The sequence below is a fragment of the Carettochelys insculpta genome, chromosome 15 (genome assembly GCF_033958435.1).
Source record: "Carettochelys insculpta isolate YL-2023 chromosome 15, ASM3395843v1, whole genome shotgun sequence".
NCBI lineage: Eukaryota > Metazoa > Chordata > Testudines > Carettochelyidae > Carettochelys > Carettochelys insculpta.
Window position 1 is genome coordinate 2,909,428 of NC_134151.1, and position 24,004 is coordinate 2,933,431.

The 24,004-nt window shown below is 46.6% G+C and overlaps 1 protein-coding gene across 1 annotated transcript in view; it reads left to right on the forward strand.

Moving 5' to 3' along the window:
• Positions 1–24,004, forward strand: part of NRG2 (neuregulin 2) — a 234,576-nt gene that overhangs the window by 179,688 nt on the left and 30,884 nt on the right. Inside the window, exon 5 of the mRNA XM_075009597.1 lies at positions 8,678–8,736. Coding sequence (XP_074865698.1) covers positions 8,678–8,736 — 59 coding nt within the window. The remainder of the gene's footprint in view (positions 1–8,677; positions 8,737–24,004) is intronic.

The following is a 24,004-nucleotide window of genomic DNA, read 5'->3' on the forward strand; positions in this document are numbered from 1 at the left end:
TATACTGCACTGCTCTGTGGTGCGATATCTCTAGATTACCTGCTGGTGGCTTGGTGAGGAAAGGTGTCCTATTGTGGAGGTCGGACTAAGGCAAGCCTCCCCAGAAACCTTGTGAGAAGGATTAAAGAGCACATGTCTGAAAGCTTTTCGGAGATGTTCAAGGAGGATCAGCGCTCCGTCCCCAGGCACATTAACAAGTTGTTCTTGTGTGTGTACAGCACCTGCCACAGATCACACCCAATTGCCTTACTCCCGCTTATAGCATGATTACAAATGAGAGCTCCCCCGAGGTGCCCTCCCCACCATCAGAGTCCAGCTGCAAAACGTCCTGGGAACAGGGGATGAGATCCAAATTTAAAAAAAGTGCCTGGCTTTCGGTGAGTTCAGCTGCTCCATTTGCCTGCAGACCATTGTCATCCTCCTCTTCTTCCTCATCTGTCATCTCTTCCCTGCTGATGCTAGGAATCTCTTAGGAGGTCCCCACTGACTGTTTGGGGATAATGATTGTGTTCCCACCCCCAACCTCCATCCTCTGAATCCCACTGAGCTGCTCATAGATGCGGCAGGTTTGTGGCGATGACCCAGAACGTCCATTTGTTTCTTGTCTTCTGGTGCATCTGCCGGAGCTCCTTTATTTTCACGACACTGCTGGGCATCCCTGGTGTATCCTTTTTCTACCATGCCCTGTGAGATCTTGGCATAGATGTCTGTTTCTTTTGCTGCTTCGTGGTTCTGCCAGCACAGCTTTGTTACCCCACACAGCAATAAGGTCCTCGATCTCCTGCATGCTGCATCTGTGACCCTGGGAATTCATGGCTAGATGTGCTGCCTGCTCCACTTCCCACGCTGGCCAAACAGGAAATGAAATTCAAACTTTCCTGGGCTGTTTCCTGCACACCTGGAGAGCAGCAGAGCAGAGTGGTGGTTAGAGCGGCCACATTGGTGCACTGTTGGACACCTCCAGGAGGTCAAGAATGTCAGATTTCACGATGCTCACTGCCCTGAAGTCAACCACGCCAGGTCAAATTTGGCTTTACTCCTCATGAAAAGCAGGAGTACCAAAGTCAACCTTATATTCTCTCAAAGTCGGCAGAACGGACCCTGTAGTGCAGACTGATTGCTTAGAAAATGGACCTAAGTCAGGTAAGTTCGACCTAATTTCCTAGTGTAGACCAGGCCTAAGTTGTGCACTGCCAGGAATGTGACTCGAGCCACCTTTCGTTAGTGTGCATTCATGGACTCTTTTTTCTGCGACCGCTGGCATGTTTCTCTCCTGTCACTCTGATCTGCATTCTGCTTCTGTTTCTCCAGCGATTCCTACCACAGAGCTTCGGGCACAAATAGTCTTTGATTTATTTTTGATTTATTGTGCGTTCCTCTCAATATCCCAGAGCACGGGGTCAGAGTTATAAAAATCACAATGACACGGTCAGAGCTACAACATCCTCCCCCTGCCCTAGGCGGATGGATTGTGGTGTAAACAGCTTGCCATTTGGTTTTCATTATTCCCCTATTTTAAAAAACGTCTGTCATCCCTTCAGGCGGAGAAGGGGTGTAGTGGCAATGCCATGTGGCTTAGCTGGCCAATCACACGTGCAACAGCAACAAGCTATGTAAAGATGAAGTGAACAGGCTGCAAACAGTCAATAAGGTGTTGGTGGACAAGCCCAGCAAGAAAGATAAATACCTTGTCAGAATTCAGGGTCTATTTGTGAACAGGTAAAAGGGCTCAATAAATAATGATTCAGCCAGCTGTAGCATTTAGTCTCTTCCCCACTCTGTGTGTGCCTCTTGGCTGACACCGGGACCAGTACTCCTAGCGGCGGTGGTTTGTTGTGGAATCCCAGAGGTGTAGCACTAGAAGAGACCCCTAGACGTATTCGGCTGCAGGCCCCAGAGCTGAAGCAGGAGAAGGCTGCCTAGAGTGGACACGTACCAATGTGGACACACCTCCATTAGCAAGGAGACTGAGGCCTGCCAGCTCATATCACATAGGTCGCCAAATAGCCATGGGATGCTAAGGCTTTTCGGATGCCACTGACGTAGTCTGGGCTGGATAGAAACATGTGAGCTAGAGGTGAAGATCCCTGTCTCCGCACCAATCCCCTGAGCCAGCCCGTCCTAGTCTGTGCTCGAGTCGCTGAGGCCACAGCGCTATGGTCACCTTCCCATGTTGCTCTCCTGTGGCGCATGCTGAACAAGCAGCTGATTCTCTGAACCCTTCTAAAGAAACCCAGCCTGAAGCTGGCCCCGCTCCAGCCAGTGGGGTCATGCTGGTGTCCTCCCTGGTTACTGTAGTCGGTTGGCTGCAGTTCAGCCCTGACCAGACAGTGGCTGTCCCTGTCACTGATGCCCCGGATAAATTCTGGGCATTTGGTCTTGCTGCTTTCTTCTCTTCTGGGTGGCTGTTCTGTGACGCACAGCCTGCCGGTGCTGGACTCTCAGGGACTGGTGGAGGGCGGGGGGATGATGACAGAACAATGCTCTTTTCCAGCTCAAATAAGCAGCATGCCTTATTTCACCATTCACTCACTGAAATGCCAGGGCTCCTTGTGCTACATTTTTTCCATAGTCTCAGAAATTCAACCACCTTCATTTTCATGCTTTCCACAGTGACAGATTGTTATATTCGGAGTCGCTTCCCAAGTGGGTACTGTGATCTCAATTAACAAAACAATGCCGAGAGCAAAGGGCGTGGTGCCAGCCATTGGAGGTTGGCATCTCCTGAAAGCAGACGAGCAAAACTGGCCCCTGGGGCTGATCTGCACCGGGAGCTGACATCAGCCTCGCCGGAGTGTGAAAAATCCGTGCCAAGAAATGCAGATCTGCCAACCTAACCCTGGCGCAGCTGGTGCTAGGCAGACAGGAGAATTCTTGCACCTTTCAGGAGGGGAATTAGCTGTGCTGATGGGAGCTCCCTTCCCATCAGGGCAGGTAGGCCCATACTGAAGTGTTCCATGTGTAGACGAATCCATTAAGATCTCTCTGAAATCCATGTTCAAGCGATAGGCAGAGATGAGGGTGGATCTGCTTCAAAATAGGGACCAGATGGTCCCTCGCTCCAGCTGGGCTGCAGGGGGTCTGTCCTTCTCCCTGGGACGCTCTGAATGGGAGATGAGGCCAGTTGTGGTCCTGCTGTTTGGGGGAGCACAGGGGTCCTGTCTGGTTACCCTGGGAAGTCGAGGCAAAGTGGGGAGAGCAGAGGCAGGCCGATGCTTCCCGTTCCCTACCAAACTGGCCCCTGGAGCTGGCGGAGCACAGAGAAGGGATTGAGTTAGAGGACGGTGAGTGATCCACAGATGGATCAGGGAGCAGGGCGAGACTTGCTGTCCATAGGTTGGTGTAGCTCTGCGCCGGGCCTGACGTGGGCCTGCGCTGTCGACTGAGGGTGACCTGGAACGTCATGGCGTGTGCATCACTCTGAGGGGCCCCGAGGCGAAGCCCAGTAGCAAGCTGCTCACGTGCACCCAGCAGCAGCCCTCTGTGGAGCATCTGCCTTCTGCACCTTCTGCGCGTGAGACAACCCGTCCTGCCACCGCCCAGGGAGCTCTGGGACCCTTTGAAGGGTTGCGGCAGTGCGGCTCCACCGCTGTGCGTGGCTGCATGTGGGGGCAGGGCCACAGTCCAGGCGGGGGCTGGGCACTGACTGCCCTGGGCCCCACCCCTTGCACCCTTGGCCCCGCCCCTTCCAGGGTGCAGAACCGGGCCCCTCTCCCGCCTTGCCCCGGGGCCCACAGCGGGGCTGTGCCCTGCTGAACAGGCTCTGTGTAAATCTAGCTATATCATTAGGGATGGGTGGACTTCAAAGGGTTCGGATGGCTCAATATCCTGAAGTCCAAATCACAATGAAACCTTTGATTCTTCTCATTCAAACGCATTTCCCGAGAGATGCCCAGGTGACCTCCCATCCTTCAACAGCCCTGGGCTTTCTGTCTTCAGACAGCTAGTACACGTCAGCTGGGTACTGCACTTCCTGGCTTCCCCGGCCCCATCATGGTGAGGGTCCACTGAAGCCACCTTCTCTCGAGCCCTTCACGCCGAGGCGGCATTTATGAGCCTCTCCCCTGCACCGCAGCCCGGGAGGGTGGTCGGAGATCTTGCATACTACGGAGGGCAAAAGTGAAATGCTGACTTCCACCATCAGAAGTGACTTGGGACCGTAGGCGCCTGACCCTCACTGAAGGCCAAGGGGACATGGACACTGGGGAAGATGGAATTCTGAGAGACACGGCCTGCAAACTGGATGGCAGCGGCAGCAGGGCTGGAACACGTCCGCGCCTTTGGTGGGAAAGGATAGCAGGTCAGAGCTGCAGAGGGAGGGAGACGGGGAAGTGTAGGAGACAGGACCAAAGGTCAGGCTGGTACTGAGTTTGCCGAGGTTTGTTTTTCCACCTCAGAAATCTTTCCCATAATATAGGTTACATGTATCTGGATCATTTCTGGAGCAATCCTCACCAAGGGATGCTGGAATGGGGTCGGGGGGAAGGGGGCTCACTTTTTCGCTACCTTAAGAGTGACTCAGGGGGTGCAACCTTAGCCAGCTCCTAAGTCTAGTTCCACCCCCGTGTTCAAAGAGGCCATGCTCTCTTTCCCTGTAGTACCACTTTAAGAACAGGTTGCGTGGCTCCTCTGGGGCTCGGAGACAATGACACAGTAATATGCCTCACCCATTGAAAGTTACCAGGAAGTGCGGATTTTCCAGCCAGGAGTTAGCGGCAGCCCTTGTGATTAGTAACAATAGTAGAAGAGCATGAGTAATAGTAAAAATACCCTAACCACTCAGTAATAAGCAGCTGTCTGTTTAGAAGAGAAGAGAAGACTGGTTTGGGCTAGGGGACAGCGTGGAAGGGACCTCAGTGGTGCAAATCCTGGGTTTTAAGGGGCTCGTTGACCCAGCAGAAAAAGTTGGAGGAAGTTCAAGCCATGCACACGCCAGTCAGAAGTCAGGCCCACCTTTCTAACAGAGGGCCATCAGCTGCTGGAACAAGCTACCAAGAGAAGGGATGCATACTCTTGAAGTCTTCCCATCAGGACCAGACTGGTCTGTCAAACATAAATTTATGAGCTCAGTACAGGGGTACTGGGTGGCCTGTATGATGCAGGAGGTCAGACGGGATGATTCCATTAGGTCCCTCTGGCCCAGCAAACTATGAAAAGTAATTCACATGTCTACAGGCTGTAGCCTAAGGCTCACCAGGCATGGTACAAACACTAAGACGCCTGGCTTCCTAGCAGAGTCTGAATGTGCAAAGTGGCCAATAAGCTGCCTTTGCAGTCCCTGGGATGCCCTGACGGGGAGTCCTCCAGCTGAGAGGCATCTGCATTCCCCTTTCTGGGTGATTGCTGCCGTACCAATGGGGAACAACACAGCCCTAGTCTGCCCAGCCCTCCCTCAGAGAGAAGGGGAATGTGATCTGTGCCCCTCCTCCGACCTTCCCAGTTCTGCAGAGCAGGTGCTGTTGGGTTTGTGTTTCCAACAAGGAAGAGAAAGGTTGCAATCAAAAAGACAAAACAACGTCCCCTCCATCTTTATAGAGTTCAGGGGAACATCACACTTTCTAACTCTTCCCTTCTTTTCAGGCCAGATAAATGTAGAACCTAAGCAATTTGACAGCGTTCCTTTAAACAAGTCAACAGAAGAAGTTGGAACGCTTTTCTTTTCCGTTTTTGTTTCCATCTCCGTTTTTATTTTTGTTTTTGTCTTCGTCTTCATTTGTTTCCTTTGCAAATTATTGAATTATTGGCATTATTTGAATTTGCATAATTTTTCGATTAATTTTTGAACAAAAATAATTTTTGAATAAATAATTTTTTGAATAAATTTGAACTGAATAATTCAATAATTTGAATTATTTGCAAAGCCATCGTTCATCCTCTAAGCATACTTCTGGCAAGAAAAGAAAACCACTTCTAGTCTACTTCTTGAACAACAGCACCAAATTAATCTGTCAACATCCTTTTGAACTAAAAAAGCTTTGATCATGTTATACGGTTCAAAAAAGCAATTCCTTCTTCCTCCTCAATTTATCTGTAGACTGGTAGAAAGTACTAATGGAAATTTGGTGGAGGGGAGATTTCTGTTTTCTATGCAATATGGAGCTGTCGATAGTTCAAGAATAATAAAATCCAGCATGCCCTTCTGCAGCTAATTGGTCAAATTCTTCTCAGTATAACTTCAGCGGAGTCAGCAAAGTTATGCTCGGGGGGTGTTTGATAACTAATTTACTTTTTTCTATGTTGCTTTGATGCTACTATGATCCTGACAGTAGGTCTACCTCTGACACACAGAAAAACTGAAGTGCTGCCCATAATGGAATCATCCTAAATCTGAGGTTGAATTTAGACATTTAAAAATCCATCAGGCCAACTGAAACCATGATGGGGCGTGTGTAATGGAGTGAGAAAGAAACAGCCCCAGTCTCAAGGTTCCGACTTTCCTCCCTTTAATGAAACACATTTCTCAGTCCCTGATCTGTCGGCCGATAGGGGTGTCGGGAGCACGGTAGGGCCAACAGTTGTTTTCAGTCTCACAAGTACTCAGATCTCCACAGGAGGAGGGTCAGGAGCAAACTGTTGTGGTGGGTGTGGTGGTGGGGAGGGCAGCTGACATTGGAGATGCTCAAGAGGAGTGATCCTGGGACGTCAATAGTTCACGAGCTGAATTAGACATCAGCAGTACCCAAAGGAGCCACAGACATGTGACTTTGTTGGTTCACGTACTGTTTATCTAAATGTCACAAGCAAAATGACTGACCAAATAATATTATTTCATCAATAACAATTGGTTAGCAGAGGCACCCTGCTTGGTAGTAAGCTGGCTCGGTTGATAATTTCATCACACAGCGTTTTAAAACCATCTGCTGCAAAGATCTGCAGGAGAGACGCTACAGAGCTGTTTGCAGCTCCTGAACCCTGTATGAGTATTGCTGGGGAGCGTGCGACCTACAAAAAGGGTCGCCAGCTGGAGCTCAGCATGTGGAAGGGTAGGCAGGCGCAGGGAGGGAGCTGCGTGGGAAGAGAGCTCCATTGGGATCAGAGAAGGTGTCTGCGGGTTAAACAGAGGGGCTTGAGAATCACGGACAGGTAAGGGCAGTGTTGGGGAGTTACCTCCTTAGGCGAGGAGAAAAGGTGGTGAAGGAGAATGAGGAAAAAAGGAACCTCCCAGGTTTTGAAAAAGCCTTTGAATTGTTCAGGGTTAAACCTTCAGCTTTCTGAGGTTCATTCCTAAGGCTCAGGTCAAAATTGCCTTCTGACAAAGCCACTTGCTTGGGCTCTTGGCCTGGCCTTGCCAAAAATATGCTACGTGCATCGATGCTAAATGTCCTGCTTCCCCCACCTCCTATGTGTAGCTCTGCCCTGCGACTCTGCCCTCACTAGACAGCCTCAGGGATCTGGCCCAGGCATTACACTAGTCTGCTGCTGCCGGAGCTGCAAAGCCACATCTCCACTCCCTGTTACATCAGTGGCAGGACTGCGGTGGGCTTCTTGTGGATCTGTGCAACCCACACACACCTAGGGGTGTGGTTCCCTGCCCCATAGAGTGCCACCTAGACCACTCACACACAGAAAGGAGTCTCCTCCACCGCCTTAGCTGAGAGCCACCTGGCTTTTAGCTCAAACTATAGAGGCACCTGCATTGAGCTCCAGAGGTCGCTGGTTGGAATCCCCCTGTGCACATTTCCACCTGTGTAGCTGATGGCTGAATTTGGCTGTGTGCGTCCAGTTCTTCCTGGCACAGTAATGGTGACTGGGGGAGGCCCTGAGATGCCAGCATCTGGGCACAGTCTCAGGGGCTTGTTCCAATGCAGCTTATTTTTCTTTCCCGTAGCACGGAGGGCTCTGGAGAAAGTGCTCTCTAAAACCCTGCCACGGTGCTGGAGCTTTCTGCAGTGCCTTTGGGAAGGAACAGTGTTAGGAGGAGTAGCGCACCTACCAGCCACTGCTTGCTCACCCTGTGCTACTTCCTGCCCGTCTTTGGCTGTAGTGTCATTAATGCTTGTCTCTGAGATGATTGCTCATTAGCACAGCTCCCGCCCAAGCCTTTGGTCAGGTGGTGGTTGATAGAGGTGATTAGCAGTGGGCATAGGAGAAGGAAAACAATAAGCCTTGCTTGAAAGGATGCGTTGACCGACACCTGGCTGCCTGGAGACTAGAAAAGAACAGGCCATTAAAATAAAGGGAGGCCGATTACACACGGCAGAGATTAAGTGCAGGGCCTGTACACGAAGCTTTTAATTTTATTTTTCCATTCATCGCTATGCGCTTTTATTTCTAACCATCGCCTCGAGGATGCTGCCAGATTTGTTCTGTGATTTGTCCCCTTTTCCTCCTCCAGATGTCCAAACGGATTCTTCGGACAGAGATGTTTGGAAAAACTGCCTTTGCGATTGTACATGCCAGATCCTAAGCACAGTATGTTTGAAGACAAAAAATGCACCACACTTCTTAACTCACCTGGGCGCAGCGCAGCACTGGACTTAGCGTGGTCTAGCCAGGGGTGTTCTGAGATAGGGTTTGGGCCAGCATTTAGGGAACCAGGTAAGGGATCAGGCAGAAGTAGATGGGTAGGACTCATGGAAGGGCCCTGAGGTGACATCAGGAGGGGCCGCATTTCAGTCCGCTTGGGTATCATTTTGCTATCTTGTTTCTCTCTTTCTGGTTTTCTTTCTTTCGTTAGGTGTCCGATCGAATTCACCGGGGACCGGTGTGAGCACTTCGCAATGGTCAGCTTCTCCAGTATGTCTCTTTCTACTTCTCTTTCTTCCTGATTCCCGTAGCACGATGTAACGGCTTCAAAGGAGGTTCTTCCACTCCTCAGGGCCCTGTTCTCCTCTTTCCATGCCCACCTAGCTCTGGTTGACGTTAGCGGGAGCTAGGGGAGTGCTGCAAAGAGGAAAACGAAAGCCCTCACTGCCTCATAATCATTTTGAATGGCTCTCGCTTTCCCTCATAATCCAACATAATGCATGATTTTACAGTTGGCCCTTTTCATGCACAATCCAAACAAGCCAAGATTTTCCAGGGTGCTGTAGAGAACAGCCCGAGTAATCAGAGCCTTCTGTTAACGTTATCATCACATCAGGAGCTGCTTTGCACAACCTTTATGAGAGCCATGAGTTTCTCTGTGTCTATTTGGGAGCCATAGGTAGATGGCCACCAATTATTTCAGGAGAATGGCTACACTGGGTCAGACCAAACATCCATCTAGCCCAGCGTCCTGTCTTCCAACAGGAGTCAATGCCAGGTGCTTCAGAGGGAATGAACAGACCTGGATCATTTATTGAGTGTCACATTCCCATTGTCCAGTCGATGTTCCTGGAAATTCAGAGGTTGAGGGACACCCAAAGCATGGGGTTTTGTCCCTGACCATCTTGGCTAACAGTCATTGATGGACCTTTCTTCCAGGAACTCTTCTAATTCTTTTTTTAACCCAGCTATAATTTTGGTCCTCACAATATTTCTTCAAGATATCTCAGCGATCAGGCTGTATTTACTTTTTCAGCAGCTAAGCCAAACTTCACTCACTGGTAAATTGAGATCACCCATTACTGGATTTAGGTTAAATTATGGTTGTTCCTTTCAGAAGTTCTAGGTAGTACAGCTCCTACGAGAAGTAGCAGTAGATATCCCGGAGACAGAGTTCCCCCTGCATCTGCCCGTGGGATATAGCAGCCTTGTGCTGCCTCCAGAGTGGGACAGTGCCTGACTTAGATAACGGAGTCCTTCGTTTTTACTAGGCCCCTGGTTAGACAAACTCCCTTTGTATTCATGCCAGTGGGTGTTTTTAGCATGAGTGTGAAACTCAAGGCAAAATTCTCATCTTAGTGTAAATCAGGAGTAACACCATTAAAGCCATTGGGCTTGCTCTGGAGTTACACTAGTGCAACCAAGAATCCAGCTCCAGGTAAGGCCATCAAGCACAGGGCTTCTCAAATGGCCAGTTGTGCAACCCTTTCCACTGAGGAGTACATGGATGAGTAGCCCCATTGAGTTCAGTGAGACAGCTTGTGCAAGTAAGCATTGGTTGTCTCCAAGGCCAAAGTGTGTGTTCTCTGTGAGGTCCTTGCTACCTGGCTTACAGCTGAGTCCCCAGTTCTGATAATTCATCAATCTGTTCAAAATTTATGCACTCATGAGATTTGTGACCATGGGTTGGAAGCTTCCAAAATGTTTCCCCCGATATTTCTCCTTAGCTTTTGTCTTTGTTTCATCGCTTTGCAAAATGTACACCTGGTGCAATATAAGAATTAAAGGCATTGCACAGGATGTGTTATTAAAATTTGCTCAGTTCATCATGCTATTTAATTGCTCCTAATTTTCATCGAAGGTAAGCCTCATAGGTAAAGAACCCGAGATATGTGTACGTGAAACTATACATGGGGGTCACCACTGAGATGTCATTATTTTCCAGCAGTTACCATATCCCCATTGGTATCTCAGATCTGTCCTTACACCCACCTTCCTCCCTATGCTTAAAGTAGTAGGAATCAGTAGTACCTATGTAATAACAACTTTATAACAGTTTCCCTTGCATACACAAACAAGATATAATAGGCTTTGTTGCTGAGGAGTTGTCTAGCAATACATGAAAATTGGGCATCTGTCCCATATAGAACTTAGCTATTTTAACATTTTGTTTGTTTCCCAAATTGGATTGCAGAGTTTTAATGTAATTTTTTAATGGGCAAAACATTCAAAATTACATTTAAAAATGGGAGAACTTTGTTTCAGCATTTTTGATCAAAAGGACACATTTTCATATTTCCAAATCAGGACATTTTGTGAACTGACCCAAAATGTTTCGTTTTCTGCTAGTTCAGCATTAAACCACATTTCCCAACAGTATCACATTGCCCTGTGGGAGTTATAGTACAGGTTCTATTCTTCCATTCTCTCCAACGGACTCCTGGCCAGGCCACATTTACTATGATGCAGACACAGTGATGTGTGACTCCCATGATGCACTTTATCAGTTGGTCAGAGGAGAGACTGCAGTGCATCATGGGAGATGTAGTTTGGTCAGGGAGAGGTGTCACCATTTTTTGCAAAGAACTTTTGCCACTTGCAATAACAATAGCTTTTATTTGTGCAAACAATGAGTTCTTTTTGGTGATAAGTGCCTTTTGTTTTTTCAGAACATTCATGGCAAGAACAAACTATGCTTTGAATTTTTTGCATGACTGTAAAAATGTGATTTTTTTCCATTGGTGGGTACAGCTTTTTTTTGTATTCATGCTTTAAAATTACACTATCAACTTCAGTGTGTATATATATATATATATATATATATATATATATATATATATATATATGTATGTATGGAGATACAGTAGGGTCTCAACATTCACGACTTTAAGCTTTGCGAATTCACTTATTTACCAGCGACCACTTCTCCGGGGCCCTGGGCAGGAGCGCCGGCAGCTTCTGCTTCCCAGGGATCTGAGGTGGGGAGTGCCAGCAACCGCCACCTTGCTGGGGCTCCAGGCAGGGAGTGGCTGCCCTATTCCCGAAATTCAACATTCGCCATGGTTCTCAACATGGAACCCTTGCGAATGTTGAGACCCTACTGCATACATATCTCATACAGCCAGAAGGGACCTCAAGAGGTCATTAAGTCCAGTCCCCTGCCCTCTTGGCAGGGCCAAGCACTGTCCCTGGCAGATTTTATTTTTTTAAATCTATATGCCTCAGACCCCTAAATGGCCTACTCACATATTACAGTCAAACTCATTTCTTGACCTACATCACTTTATTACCCACTGATTACTGAATGTCCTGATTACCTTTCACTAATTATTTGTTTTCTTTTTTACATTGGTCTCTGCTTCAGTAATAATAATCAGAGAAGTGAGATTCACCTGGATTTATAGCTGGTTTCATTTCCAGGTTTGCAGTGATGCAATGTTTGGATCCCAAAAAATCCCAGAGGAATGCCTATTTAGTTTCAGCTTTTTTTCAAATGGAAGATTTAAAGGGGAAAATTATATTTCTCTCTGGTTTTTGTGTGTTTGTTTGTTTTTTTTTTTAACAAAATCTAAATCTGGGGCCCAATAAAAATTTAGCACTGTCCCTTTAATTACCTTTTCACTTCATGCTATGCAAGAGAGACAGATCAAAAACTGAAACAGATTCAGACAGGTCCAAGAAAAAATTCCAGAGAAAAGAAAAGTGTCTTGTGATTCATATTCTGAGCACACCGTGAATGAGTAACAAATCATTAAGTAAAATAACAAATCATTATGACCACTGTAAACCCTGATTAAATGCATATTATTTTTTAGAGGCTTGTTTCCTGACTGGAGCCTTGGTGTGCGACTGTATTATAAGTGTTAACTCTTCACTGGATATCGGGGTGGGATAAGCAAAAGCTGGAGGTTGATTCTTTGCAAACTGATACAAATTCTGGACACTGGCCTGACAGGATGATTAGACTCTTCTGCTGCATCTCAGCTGGTTACCGAGGAGCATGTTCTCAGAGTTCCATCAGGCCAGGTGTAGAGAGTTCCCTGCAGATGAGTATGGGTCTTGGCTGGGCTAAATCCACACCAGTGTTCCCTCTTTTTTCCATCCATGTGCAGAATACATTTTGTTATGTGCATGGAGGCATGTGCAATGTGCACCACCAGTAAAAACAAAACCTAGCTGTGGACACTCTGCTAATCAACTGGGCAGCAGCATTTGACTCTCTCCTGAGTGGCTGCACTATGACCCAGCTTACAGGGAACGCAGGTCCATACTCTGTATTTACTGTGGACCTCGCGCAAGTAAAACTCCCATTGACCTGGGCAGGTGCAGGGTCATATTTTCTATTCGCCAGACAGTAGTGGAGGTTTTGCCTCTCTGGTAGTGAGAAGAATCTGCTCCCACACTCTGTGATACGGAGAAGCTGAAATAATTGGATGATTTCTCTCCCTGTAGAGTGGTTTTCCACTTTGTTCTTGTGACCGTGTGCAGACCTCTTCTGATCAAATGCACCCCCTGCTGCCCGATACAGTTTCTCTCCCTTCCTCCCAGCTGCACTGTGCAGGGTGGAGGACACAAGGCATCGTGGGAGCTGTAGCTCCTTGGCCAGCTCCCTGCCTAGGGAGCTGGCCCTGCAGCAGGGAAGGGACTACATTTCACAGCATGAGGGAATATTGTTTTTCACGTACAGTATTACAGCAAGATCCCAGAAGGTAATTTCTATAAAAACCTTTACTGTATAAATTGTTAGTCTGTTATCACACAATCACTTTAACAATCACTGTTTCCACTCAAATTTTTCAGTACCTTCTCTTACACTCATTGCATGACCATTTGGAATTCCTTTATATTTAAAAAAATTCAAGTCCATATTTTCAAAAAAAACAGCCTGCTGCAGAAATTTCTGCACATGGTCGTGATGCGGTTCAGAGGCTAGTACACCTCCCAGGTGCTGATTTTTGTCCTTCTCTATCTTACACTATGTGGTAACTCCAGAACCTGTTGTCATGAGAGATTCTAATGATATCGTTGCTATGTGACAATACAGTAAACAGACTGAAGTTTCTTTTTTCTGGACCATACTTGCACGATTTCAGTTTTTCATTTGCTGGTTGGGGAATATTTTTCCAGATGAGGACAGGGAAACTCACTGTAATGAATGACGTTGGCAGAAAGCTGGAGATTTTTGACTTCATTTCGATTTTGTCCTTACACAGACGAATGGCCGCTAAAGCCAGCTGGTATTTGCCTGAGTAAAATTTGAATATGAATTTCCAGATTTGTCCACAGAAAATTACAATGAATGCTGCTTGTCTTTGTTCTTTGTTGTAATGCAGAAATAGCCAGAAATGTGTAGAAATACTGGACCAAAGCCAGAAAGTTTGAAGAATAGTTACTTATTTACCAGTAACCAGAGTCCTTGGAGATGTTTTGTCCACGTGGCTCCTGTGTCTTATGTTGTGTGTGTGCCGCATGTGGGACCCACAAGGACAAATACTCAAATTAGATGTGTTGTTTTATGCTGTTTTTCACAGCACCTTTCGTGCAGAGAGCCGTACAACACCACTAGAGGCATTTGCAAAAACAAACAATGAACATGGTAGGGAAGGCAGGACAGGTTTCCTGAGATGAGAAGAGATCTAAGATATATCTAGTAAATGAGGTCCTGCTCCTGCATTTGATACATGCGTTAGGGCCCCTGTAACTGTGAAGAGCTCCATTAATTTCACTGGGCTCTGCAGAGGCTTAGGCATGCAGCATTGTGAAGTGTACTTTCTGGGCCTGAGCACTGAAAGCATATCATGTTTAAACAAGTGGGATAGCAATGTTTGCTGCGTGGTTACCGGCAGGACTGCATCCTACATCCGAACGGCTGAGAAATTGGTTTTGGTTTAGATTGATGGGGAATAAATAATGAATTTAAAATGCATACCAAATGTAATTAAGTATATAAAAGAGAAAAGTGCCTTTGATATTTTAGAGTGCTATTAAATGAAAAGAAGTCGCCTAGGCTTATCTTCACTGTTTATGAATCATCAAATCATCTTGTGAAAGTATTTTTCATTTCATGGTCTTCATATTTATGTGTAATTATGTCTCTTTACAATTATAATTATGTCTATAATATGTATACAGCAATGTGAATATATAATAATCATATAGACTGCAAGCCAAGAAGAACATACAACCAGATCTCTGCTAGCTGCTATAAGTCAGCTTGCAGAGCTGTGATGTAATCAGAGGACCATGAAGGTCAGAGCATGAAATACGATCTAAAGTGTGAAACCTCAGTAAAACAGAACCACTCTGGCTGCATTTTAACTAATAAAAATGTAATGTGCAAATGAAGGAAAAGTTAACGTTTCTGATGGACTGAGCTGACTTTAGTGTCTCAGGGTTTCCCCACATTATACCTGCTCTGTCCCCATCCCAGTGCTCTTATCTATAGTTAGAGCCACCAAGTTTAAAAGAATTACAGTCTCTGGTTCCTGTTTGTAGTTTTTCAGGGGTTCCGTGATAAGCCCAGGCTGTGTGGCTAGGGTGCCAGCAGGCTTCTTCAGATGCATATCAGCATCTTCTATTATCTGTGCAGTCTTGCAGTGTGGCATCTCTGGCCCTTTCTTTCGTTAGCTGCTTGTACGATAGACTGACTGGGCTGGTTGTTTGCAGTTCACAACTGTCATTCTGTGGCCTGAGAAGGTGGTGAATGTTGTGGTCCGACAACAGGGCAGTTACCCACCAAGTCTCTTTTGCAACATAAAGAACAACGGTTTTCTCTTAGAATATGTAAAACTCCTGTGTGCGGTCCAAATTCTGCCCTCAGGTATAATTATCCACCTCCCGTTGACACCAGTAAGAGCTGTCAGCCTGTATGGCTCTGGTCCAAAGGCCTTTGAAGTCAGTAGAGGTTTTTCGCTGCGTCCAGTGGGCCTTGGATGAAGCTCCATGTCCTGCATAGGAATATGTTGGACGAGCCGTTTTAAATGCGTGTTTTAAGCAAATGGCAGGTTTGGTTATGCTCTGCTCAGGTGCCCATCCTAGCTCTTGTTGGACTCCCTCCACCCAGAGCGAAGCTCCAACAGGAATACCAGCAGCTGCCTCGGATTTGTGAGCCAACAGAAGTGGCAATTTTGTCTGTTTCTTTCTTTCATGTTTACTTAAGAATGTTGCTTCAGCCTAAAAGACTGGGCACCATCTGGCAGAGCTACAAATGCGTCAAAATATTTTTTTCTTAAATTTCCACCCTTTTGCCGTCTGGTGGTCTGCAGTATGACGGTGTAACCTGGAAAGCGGCAAAGGAGCTTGAATGAGACTCAACAACATAATCTGTTAACAAACCGTTGCCGCTGCACAGCACGGACTGCCCAATCCCTGCTCCATCCAGCTATTCCCAGGGTGCTGACACAGGATTGTTACTGCATAATCCTGTTCCTTAAGGAGCCACAGCTTTGGATGTGATGCGGATCTCTCCTGGCGGAGGAAGCCTCTTAAAGCCGTGGCTGCAGCAGCGGTTGTCTCTTCTCTCTCTTTTCCAGAGGGTGTGGTTTTCAGTTTTATCAGCATCACTCTCTGGGGCACCGCATCCAACCCCTGTTCCAGTTCCATTAGTTGTTCTAAACGTTCACAGGACATCTGGCCAGCACAGAGGGGCCTGGCCAGGTGCTGAGGTGTGGTACTCAGGGGGCTAGTTATCTCAGCTTATAATATGCATGTGGACCTTGAGCAATCTGTGCTTCATAAGGCTTTTATCAGCCTTTTTGCTTACATCCTAGCATGGACTCCCACATGCTATGTGTGGGAGTTCACACTGCACCTACTTTTCTATAACCTTTGGAGGCGGGTGTCTGGGACAACCCGAGGGCGCAGCATCCACAGAATAGCGCGTCTTCCTAGGCGTTTGTGTGCTATGGTAACGGGAGTCAGAGATGTCGAGATGAATTCTGAGGTGCAAATGACAGACCCGTTTCTAGACTTAGCCTGACACTTGGTTCATCGACGTACTCCATTGTCCGATATGCTGCTGTCTTGAACAGCGGAGCATTGTCATCTTGTTGACATGAAGGTGCACTAAATTGCCGGTGGAGGGCCGCACAATGCATTGCAGAGCCCTGGGTGGCATGATCTGGTGGGTGCTGGGAGGTGGGATGGTCTGGGTGCCGTAGAGGGCTGGCTGCCTTGTCCAGCGTCTTCTGCCTGAGGCCCCACCCCTTCAGGGGGCACAGAGTGCACCCCCCATCTGGCCCGGGGCTGGCAAGGCTGTCAGCTCACCTGAGTACAAGTTCCTCAGCCTAGGCAGGTGTCGGGGCAAAACCCATTTAGCCAAAACATGCTGATACGGTGTCTTCCCAAATTGTTTCCCAAGAGGGAGCATGAGTTGCTCTAAGCAATTTCACCCTCTCCTGCCCACCAAGGTGATATCTCTCTTTCTCTTGAGTACTTCCTCTTTCAGGGAACCTCCAGCAAAACCGATTGGATCTTGGAGATATTCTTGCAGCTGCAGGTATGTTGCTGCTAAATAAATATTGGGAGTAACATGGTCTTTCTAATACTTTTTAGTCCTGAGCACCGCAGTGTTCCAGGCTCGCTGTACCTGGATTTCCCTCTCTGTGGTCCTCTTCAGGACTGTCCAGTCAGGTCTCCAGCCATCACCTGTCTCTAGGCAGGGACCCTTGGCCCTCTCCTTTCCAACTGGGAATTTTGAGGCTGCTCAGCAACCTGCTTTCCACTGTGATATCCAAGCAGGGCAGCTTGCCAGTGCCTGTGCATTGATTTCTCCGTGAGCTACAGTCAGCGTATTGCCAACAGTTGCAGATCGCCCTCCCAGCTCTTTCTGAGCAAGAACAGTTACTGGTAAGGTCAAGGCATTACAGACAAAACATAATAAAAATAAACAGATTTAAGCACACACTCACCCTTAGCCACAAGTCACTGCCTTGTCTTGGGTCTCTTGTAGGCCAGAGTTTTTCCAACCTTTTGATGAGGCTGGAGGCCCCTTTTGGACAGAAGATCTTGTCCATTTTTAGGACCAGAAAGAAGCTCTGTATCAGCCCAAACTCAGTCTTTTAGACTCAGTGACTTACCTGAATCACCCTTTCAATGTCAGTTCTTGGAGGAGCTGCAGTAACACAGTTGTACATTAACCACTCTGGCAGTTAATAAATGGTCCCCAACAGCTTGGGGTTCGAGTATCTGTTGCAGAACTTTTACTGGATTGTCTTTGGGAAGTCCTGGTTGTCCTAAGATGGATTCTCATCTCCCATTGAAACCCCCAGGGTTGGGGTTTCTGCCTTTGTCATCAGGCCTTGGGCTTCTCGTTTCACTGCCCCTGGTGGAACGAGGTAGTTACTGTATTCCAGTCAAGGCGTGATTACAGTAGAAGCAGAGTAAGGGAGAGGACAGTCGTGTCTTGTATTTACTTAGAGAAGGAGTTAAAGGCCTGTCAGTGCTTCCTCAAAGACTCTGCACTGTTTAATATTGAATATAGAGTTGAAGGCAGTTCAGAGGGCCTTCTGTTCCTGCCAGCTTTGCCTCGACAATAAAACGTCGCAGCCACGTAAGGGACTATTTTGTTTTCACCTTCAGTCAGAGCTGTCCGTGGATGTGGTACTGCTACCAGGACGCCACCACTGCATGTGGGGAATTTTGCCTATGGATCTCACAAGGACACCCAGGCTGGGACTTGGGAAGAATCTATACCTTCCTTTCTCTACGCACCGATACGTGCGAGTCGCCAGAGCTGGTGCCAAACACCACTGCTCTTGTGACGCTGGCTGTCTGAAGAATCCTAGGGCTGGCCTATGCTAGCAGCACTTTGGCTCCTCTGATGCACCTGCTCTTCTGTTTCTGCTTTTGGTGGCCCCTTTTCATAACAGGTACCTGGGATTTCTAGGAGTAGGTGAGCTGTATGTGACAGATTTCTCTTAATGCAAATATTTGAAGCAGGCCATTGCCTCTGGAGGTATGTAACAAAGCGCAGCTGTCCAAGTTTCTCTTTCTGCAGTTGAAATCACCTCTACAGATGTGGACTCTAGAAAGCATTATTGAAACCTGGTGGGACTGTGTGTTGAAGACAGTTTTGCCCTATCTTTTCTAGCAGGAAAATCATTTTTATCATAGGGTTGGAAGGGGCCTAGTCCCAGGAAAACTGTCTTCCTGGAGCTCCTCCTGATGTCCTAAGTCAGAAGTAATTTTTCCCTGCAGCCCCAGAGTCAGAGACCACGTCCCCCTCACAAATCTCAACAAATTTCTACGCCTCATGCAGTTGCTCCAGAACATAGGACAGTCCACCATGGCTGATCTGGAAACAAGCTGGATACAGAGTTGCACATCCTACACCAGCCCTGCAAACTGGCCTCTGATTTCCTCCAAAGCTTTCCTCCTTTCAGCCGATTAGTACTGTGTTCTAGAAAAAGGGCCGTATGGACGCGTCAGTTGAGACTGATCTTGTTTGGTGGATGATCAGCCATTATAATAAATACTGTAGATTTAATAGCAGTTTCCCCTAAATGGCAGCATATTGCCACAAACCATTTCTCCAAGGAAGCACAGCTCAGCCTTTCAGCTGTTGGCCAGGATTTCCCAACGGGTGAACCAAGAGTTCATGGATAACGTGTGAGTTCAGAGGGGCCTACGTGATCCTGGTGCGAAGGAAGTGAGAGCAGCTGAGAGTTTGGTTTCTCAAAGTCTGTTGTCGCACCCATTCGCCGGAGCCTCTCACAGGAGCGTTGGGAGAAACCAAGGCTGCGAGTGCTGGTGTGAGGGAACTGACTCAGATGCTGGTGAAGCCCTGCGGCTCTGGATTCAGCATCCCATGGCCAGGGTGCTTGACTCTCTGAGCTGATGCTGAAACAGAAAGCAAGTCAGCCGGTGGCTGAGCAAGGAGGGAAGGACTTCACCTCTTCAGATGGCTGGCTCCATCAGCAGACAGCCCAACGCAACCTAGTGCTGTGTCAGGAGTCTGGGGAGAAAGAAGACATTGGCCAGACAGTTTCTGGATGGCAGTCAGTCAGTCTGTGCAGTGTTCTAGAGCAGTGCCAGCCACGTGGCATCCACAGTACTCTAGACCCGTCCCTTCCGCCAGGGCTTTCTTGATTCATTTGGCATGCAGAAGGAAGGGTGCACAGGGGGGAATAAAGCTATGGGCTGCATCGCATGACCAGGTCATCCAAACATGAATAAGATGGAGAAACTTCCCCTGAAGGTGGCTGAGCAGGGCAAGCACTCTTGCTGTTCCTAAAGAGCTGTCGCAATTTCTGTGGTTGCCTCCGAATGTTATCTCAGTCGTGCAGCCAATGAACGTGTTATTTAAAAGGTCAAAGGTCACTGCTGTGCTTGTCTTCGTGCATGGGTAATTGCCTCTCTGAAGGACAACCTACATCTGCGAGCAGTGGATGTTGCAAAAACTCCTCAAATCTGATTCTTTTCATTTTGCTGTGGAATCAGAGGCCTCTGTTCTCCTCCAGACTGTTCCAGGCCACTTCAGAAAGGGAGGATTTTCACCACCTGGAAATGATGGACACTGATGTGCTGACCACTGCTCCTGTTCCTGAAAACCCAACCGCAGAAGAATTGGAGATGAAAGAGGATCTTTCTTATGCTACACTTCTGGAGAAGGTCCCACCTGGCTGATGAGGCACCAAATGGTAGCGCATTGATGATATGTTTCCCCATTGAGCAGCTAGGAGTGCTGGGGACATTTCTGGCGGGATATGCCAGAGCTGTAGCTTGAGGCTTCTGCACAATGGAGAAAGACTAGTAGGTGCCAATGACAACATTTGGAACCCACGGAACACTGGACAATTTTTCTTCTTAAAAATACACTTTTACTTGTATTATTTTTGTATTTGTTGTAAAATTTTTTGCTTGTCAATTGGAGTGACACCTAAGAAGCATTAAGTACATACAGTTTTGTTGAGTATACAGAGAACTTGTAGGGTAACTGTTTCATAAGTTTTCTCTGAGGGGTTTATAAAACTTTGGCTTCATACCATACTGCAGAGCTGTGTTGACTTCTCAGCCTTTCCTGTGGCACACAGCAAAGTGAAATTTTCCAAATTTGCTCTCAGTGTTGTGCTACATCATGTTTCCATGACAGTGTGCCATGTTTGATTTTCTTCATACCAGAACATGAGATGGCTATGCTAGGTCAGACCAAACCTCCATCTAGCCAAGTATCCTGTGTTCTGACCATGGCCAATACCAGGTGTCCCAGAGGGAAGGAACAGAATAGGTAGTCCTCAAATGATCTGTCCCCTGTTGCTCAGCCCCAGCTCCTGGGAAACACTAAAATACCACCACTGCCCATCCTGGGTAATTGTCATTGATAGACCTCTCTCCTTCGTGAACTTTTCTAGTTCTTTTTTACCCTGTTATAGTCTTGGCCTCCACAACATCTTCTGATGAGGAGTTCCACAGGTGGACTGTGTGTTGTGTGAAAAAAATACTTCCTTTGTTTGAAACCTGCTGCCTGTTAATTTCATTTGAATGCACTTAGTTCCTATGTTACAAGAAGGAATTAAAAAAACCAAACCTTTCCTATCTAATTTCTCCAGACCAGTCATGATTTTACAGACCTCTTATATATCCCCCCTTAGTCATCTTTTTTTCCAAGCTGAAAAGTTCCAGTTTTATTAATCTCTTCTCGTGTGGCATCCATTTCGTACCCCTAATCCTTTTTATTGCTCTTTTCGAAAACTTCTCCAATTTGAATATGTCTTTTCTGAGGTAGGCGCTCGCATGTGCACACAGCGTTCAAGAGGTGAGCGTACCGTGGGTTTATAAAAGGGCAATATGATATTTTCTGTCTTTGTAGTTATCCCTTTCTTATTGGTTCCCAACCTTCGGTTTGCTTTTTTTGACGGCCGCTGCACATTGAGGGAATGTTTTCAGAGAACTGTCCACAGTAACTCCAAGATCTCTCTCTCTCAAGTGGTAACAGCTCATTTAGAACCCATCATTTTATATGTCTTATTGGGATTATGTTTTCCAACGTGCATTGCTCTGCATTGATCAACGTTAAATTCTGTCTGCCATCTACAACCCACTTTGTGAGATATTTTTGAAGCACTTTGCTCTCTGCTTTGGACTTAGCTATCTTGAGTAATTTTGTATTATCTGCAAATTTTGCCACTTCACTTTACCTGTTTTTCCAGGCCATCTGTGTATTTGTTGGATAGGGTTTTTCCCAGCACCGGCTCCTCAGGGATCTAGTACTTTCAGTACCTAATAGTTACCTTTTTCCATTCAGAAAGCAGGCCATTTATTCTGACCCTTTATTTCCTTTCTTTTAAACAGTTATCAATCCATCAGAGAACCTTTCCTCTCATCCCATGATAGCTTACTTTGCTTAAAAGCTTTTGGTGCTAGTGTCAAAAGCTTTCTCAAAATCTAATTACACTATATCCACTGGATCCGCCCCCTTGTCCACAGGCTTATTCCCCTCAGAGAACTTTAGTAGATTGGTGAGGCGTGATTTCCCTTTGCTAAAACCATGTTGACTTTTGCCCAACAAAGCATGTTCCTATATGACTGACAATTCTGTTCTTAGTTTCTATCAGTTTGCCTGCTACTAAAGTTAGGTTTACTTGCCTGTAATTCCTCTGAAGCTCTTTTTAGAGATTGGCCTCACGTTAGCCATCCCCCAGTCATTTAATACTGAAGCTATTTAAATGCTAAGTTGCAAATCACAGTTAAGAGTTACACAGCTAGTGTACTATACAATGCATCAATGCTTTGTGCTCATTTGTCTATGTATCGCCCTTTGAAAAAAGTTGCGTATTAGCAACTTCTGGATAATAGCAAGTTTTAACTAGGAATTAAGAGGTTGTTGTTAAGTAGCATCCGCTGTGTCTGTTGGATCCTAATCCCTTTTGATGTCAAGGGGAGTCTTACCCAAAGCGAGAGAGGTCTTCAGGTTAACTGCACTGTAAATGTATGTTTGATCCTCTCACAGAAGATATGATTTGGACTCAGAGTTGGTGTGGGTTTTATGCATTTGCGATAAAATTCACTCCCATGCACTACTTAAATCCTCAAGATAAGCTTTGAATCTGGCTTCAACAGTGCATAGACCTGAATTTCACCCTTTCTATGCACATGACTTAATTTCTTCAATCATATATTTCCTATGTGATAACCAGGAACTAGGGAGTAAGAGTAAAGGGCAGAGCATTTACTTCTGTTTGATACAGCCCTGGATCACAGGAAGCAGGTTCTCATAAAACCTTCCCTGCAAACTTATATACTCTATTCATTGTCCTTTCCTCTTTTCCTCCCCTGTCTCTTATTCATCTGAATTCAACAACCATAGTGAGTAACATCTTAAATTCCACAAACATCACACATCTGCCCTTTAGTGACAGGATAACTGCTGACCACTTAATTGTAGGGTAATTACTGTGCCATGTTGTGCCCGGGTAATTACAGGGAGTTAGTGCTTCATCAGAATAACAGGGTTGTTTCTCATGCCTGACCTGTAGTGCAGGTTACAGACAGGGACCTACTAAGGTTAATTGCATGGTAATCACAGGAGCCGGCTAATACGCTGCCATTTGCAGCATATTCCTGTACCAGCCAAAACCTGCTGTTGTTTTTATAAGTAAGGTACTGGGCAAGCTAAGCTGGTATGCAATTAAGGAAACATTGTAGGCTGGTCGCACCTGCGAGGTGAAGTATTACCCCATTCCATTTTCTTCAGTGCATCCTTGCCTTTCCTTGTGTTTCTAAGCCGGGAGTGTGGATTGTTTTCCAGACTCTTTGGAGCAAAGTTGAACCCAGTGGAATGAGAATTATTGAGCAATTTTATGCGCCTACCCAAAGAGGATAACTTATGAGAAAGCTGATCACCTGACCTTTGTTTTTAGCTTCTCTGCAGGTCCGGGGAACTAACAGAAATCTATGGTTCCATGACGGCCATCTTGTCTGGAATTGTCATTCACAGGGCAATGCCTGTCTCCTGTTTTTAAAGCAAAATGTGGCCATGAAATTAACAAGGATCCTCTAGCTATAGGTCTGCCATTCCTATACCCATCCTACCTGTAGGGGAGATCCCCAGTGAAGCTCAGATGTGATATCAAAATGTACAAAGGAGGGGCTGCCAAAATAGTTGTCCAACTAACCCTATTTGTGATATTATTTTAGTTTAAAGGATAATCTCTCAATTTAAAAGCATGTGCTCAGAACACGCTCACTGCCTTCCCCGAGGCGTTCCTTAAGCAGTGATACAATCAAACAGATTGTTCCCGATTTGTCTGCTTTACCCTCTGCCTGAAATTTGTCCCCGAGTAGGGGGCCAGCGCAAGACGTCTGTGTTACTTAATTCCCACTCGAGTCCTATTTGGAGGAAGGAAGTGGTGACCTGTAGATGAATTTTGCTGCACGGTGGCATTCAGTCCCTGCATCACAAACACACGGCAGGAATGCAGAGGCTAGGGATTCTATTTCATTAGTACAGGACCCCGCTTCATCCCTTTCTTACTTCCCCCATTTTGTCCCTCCCAACTTTGTACCTCGGAATGATCTTCCATGAAACGTGCAGTAGCTG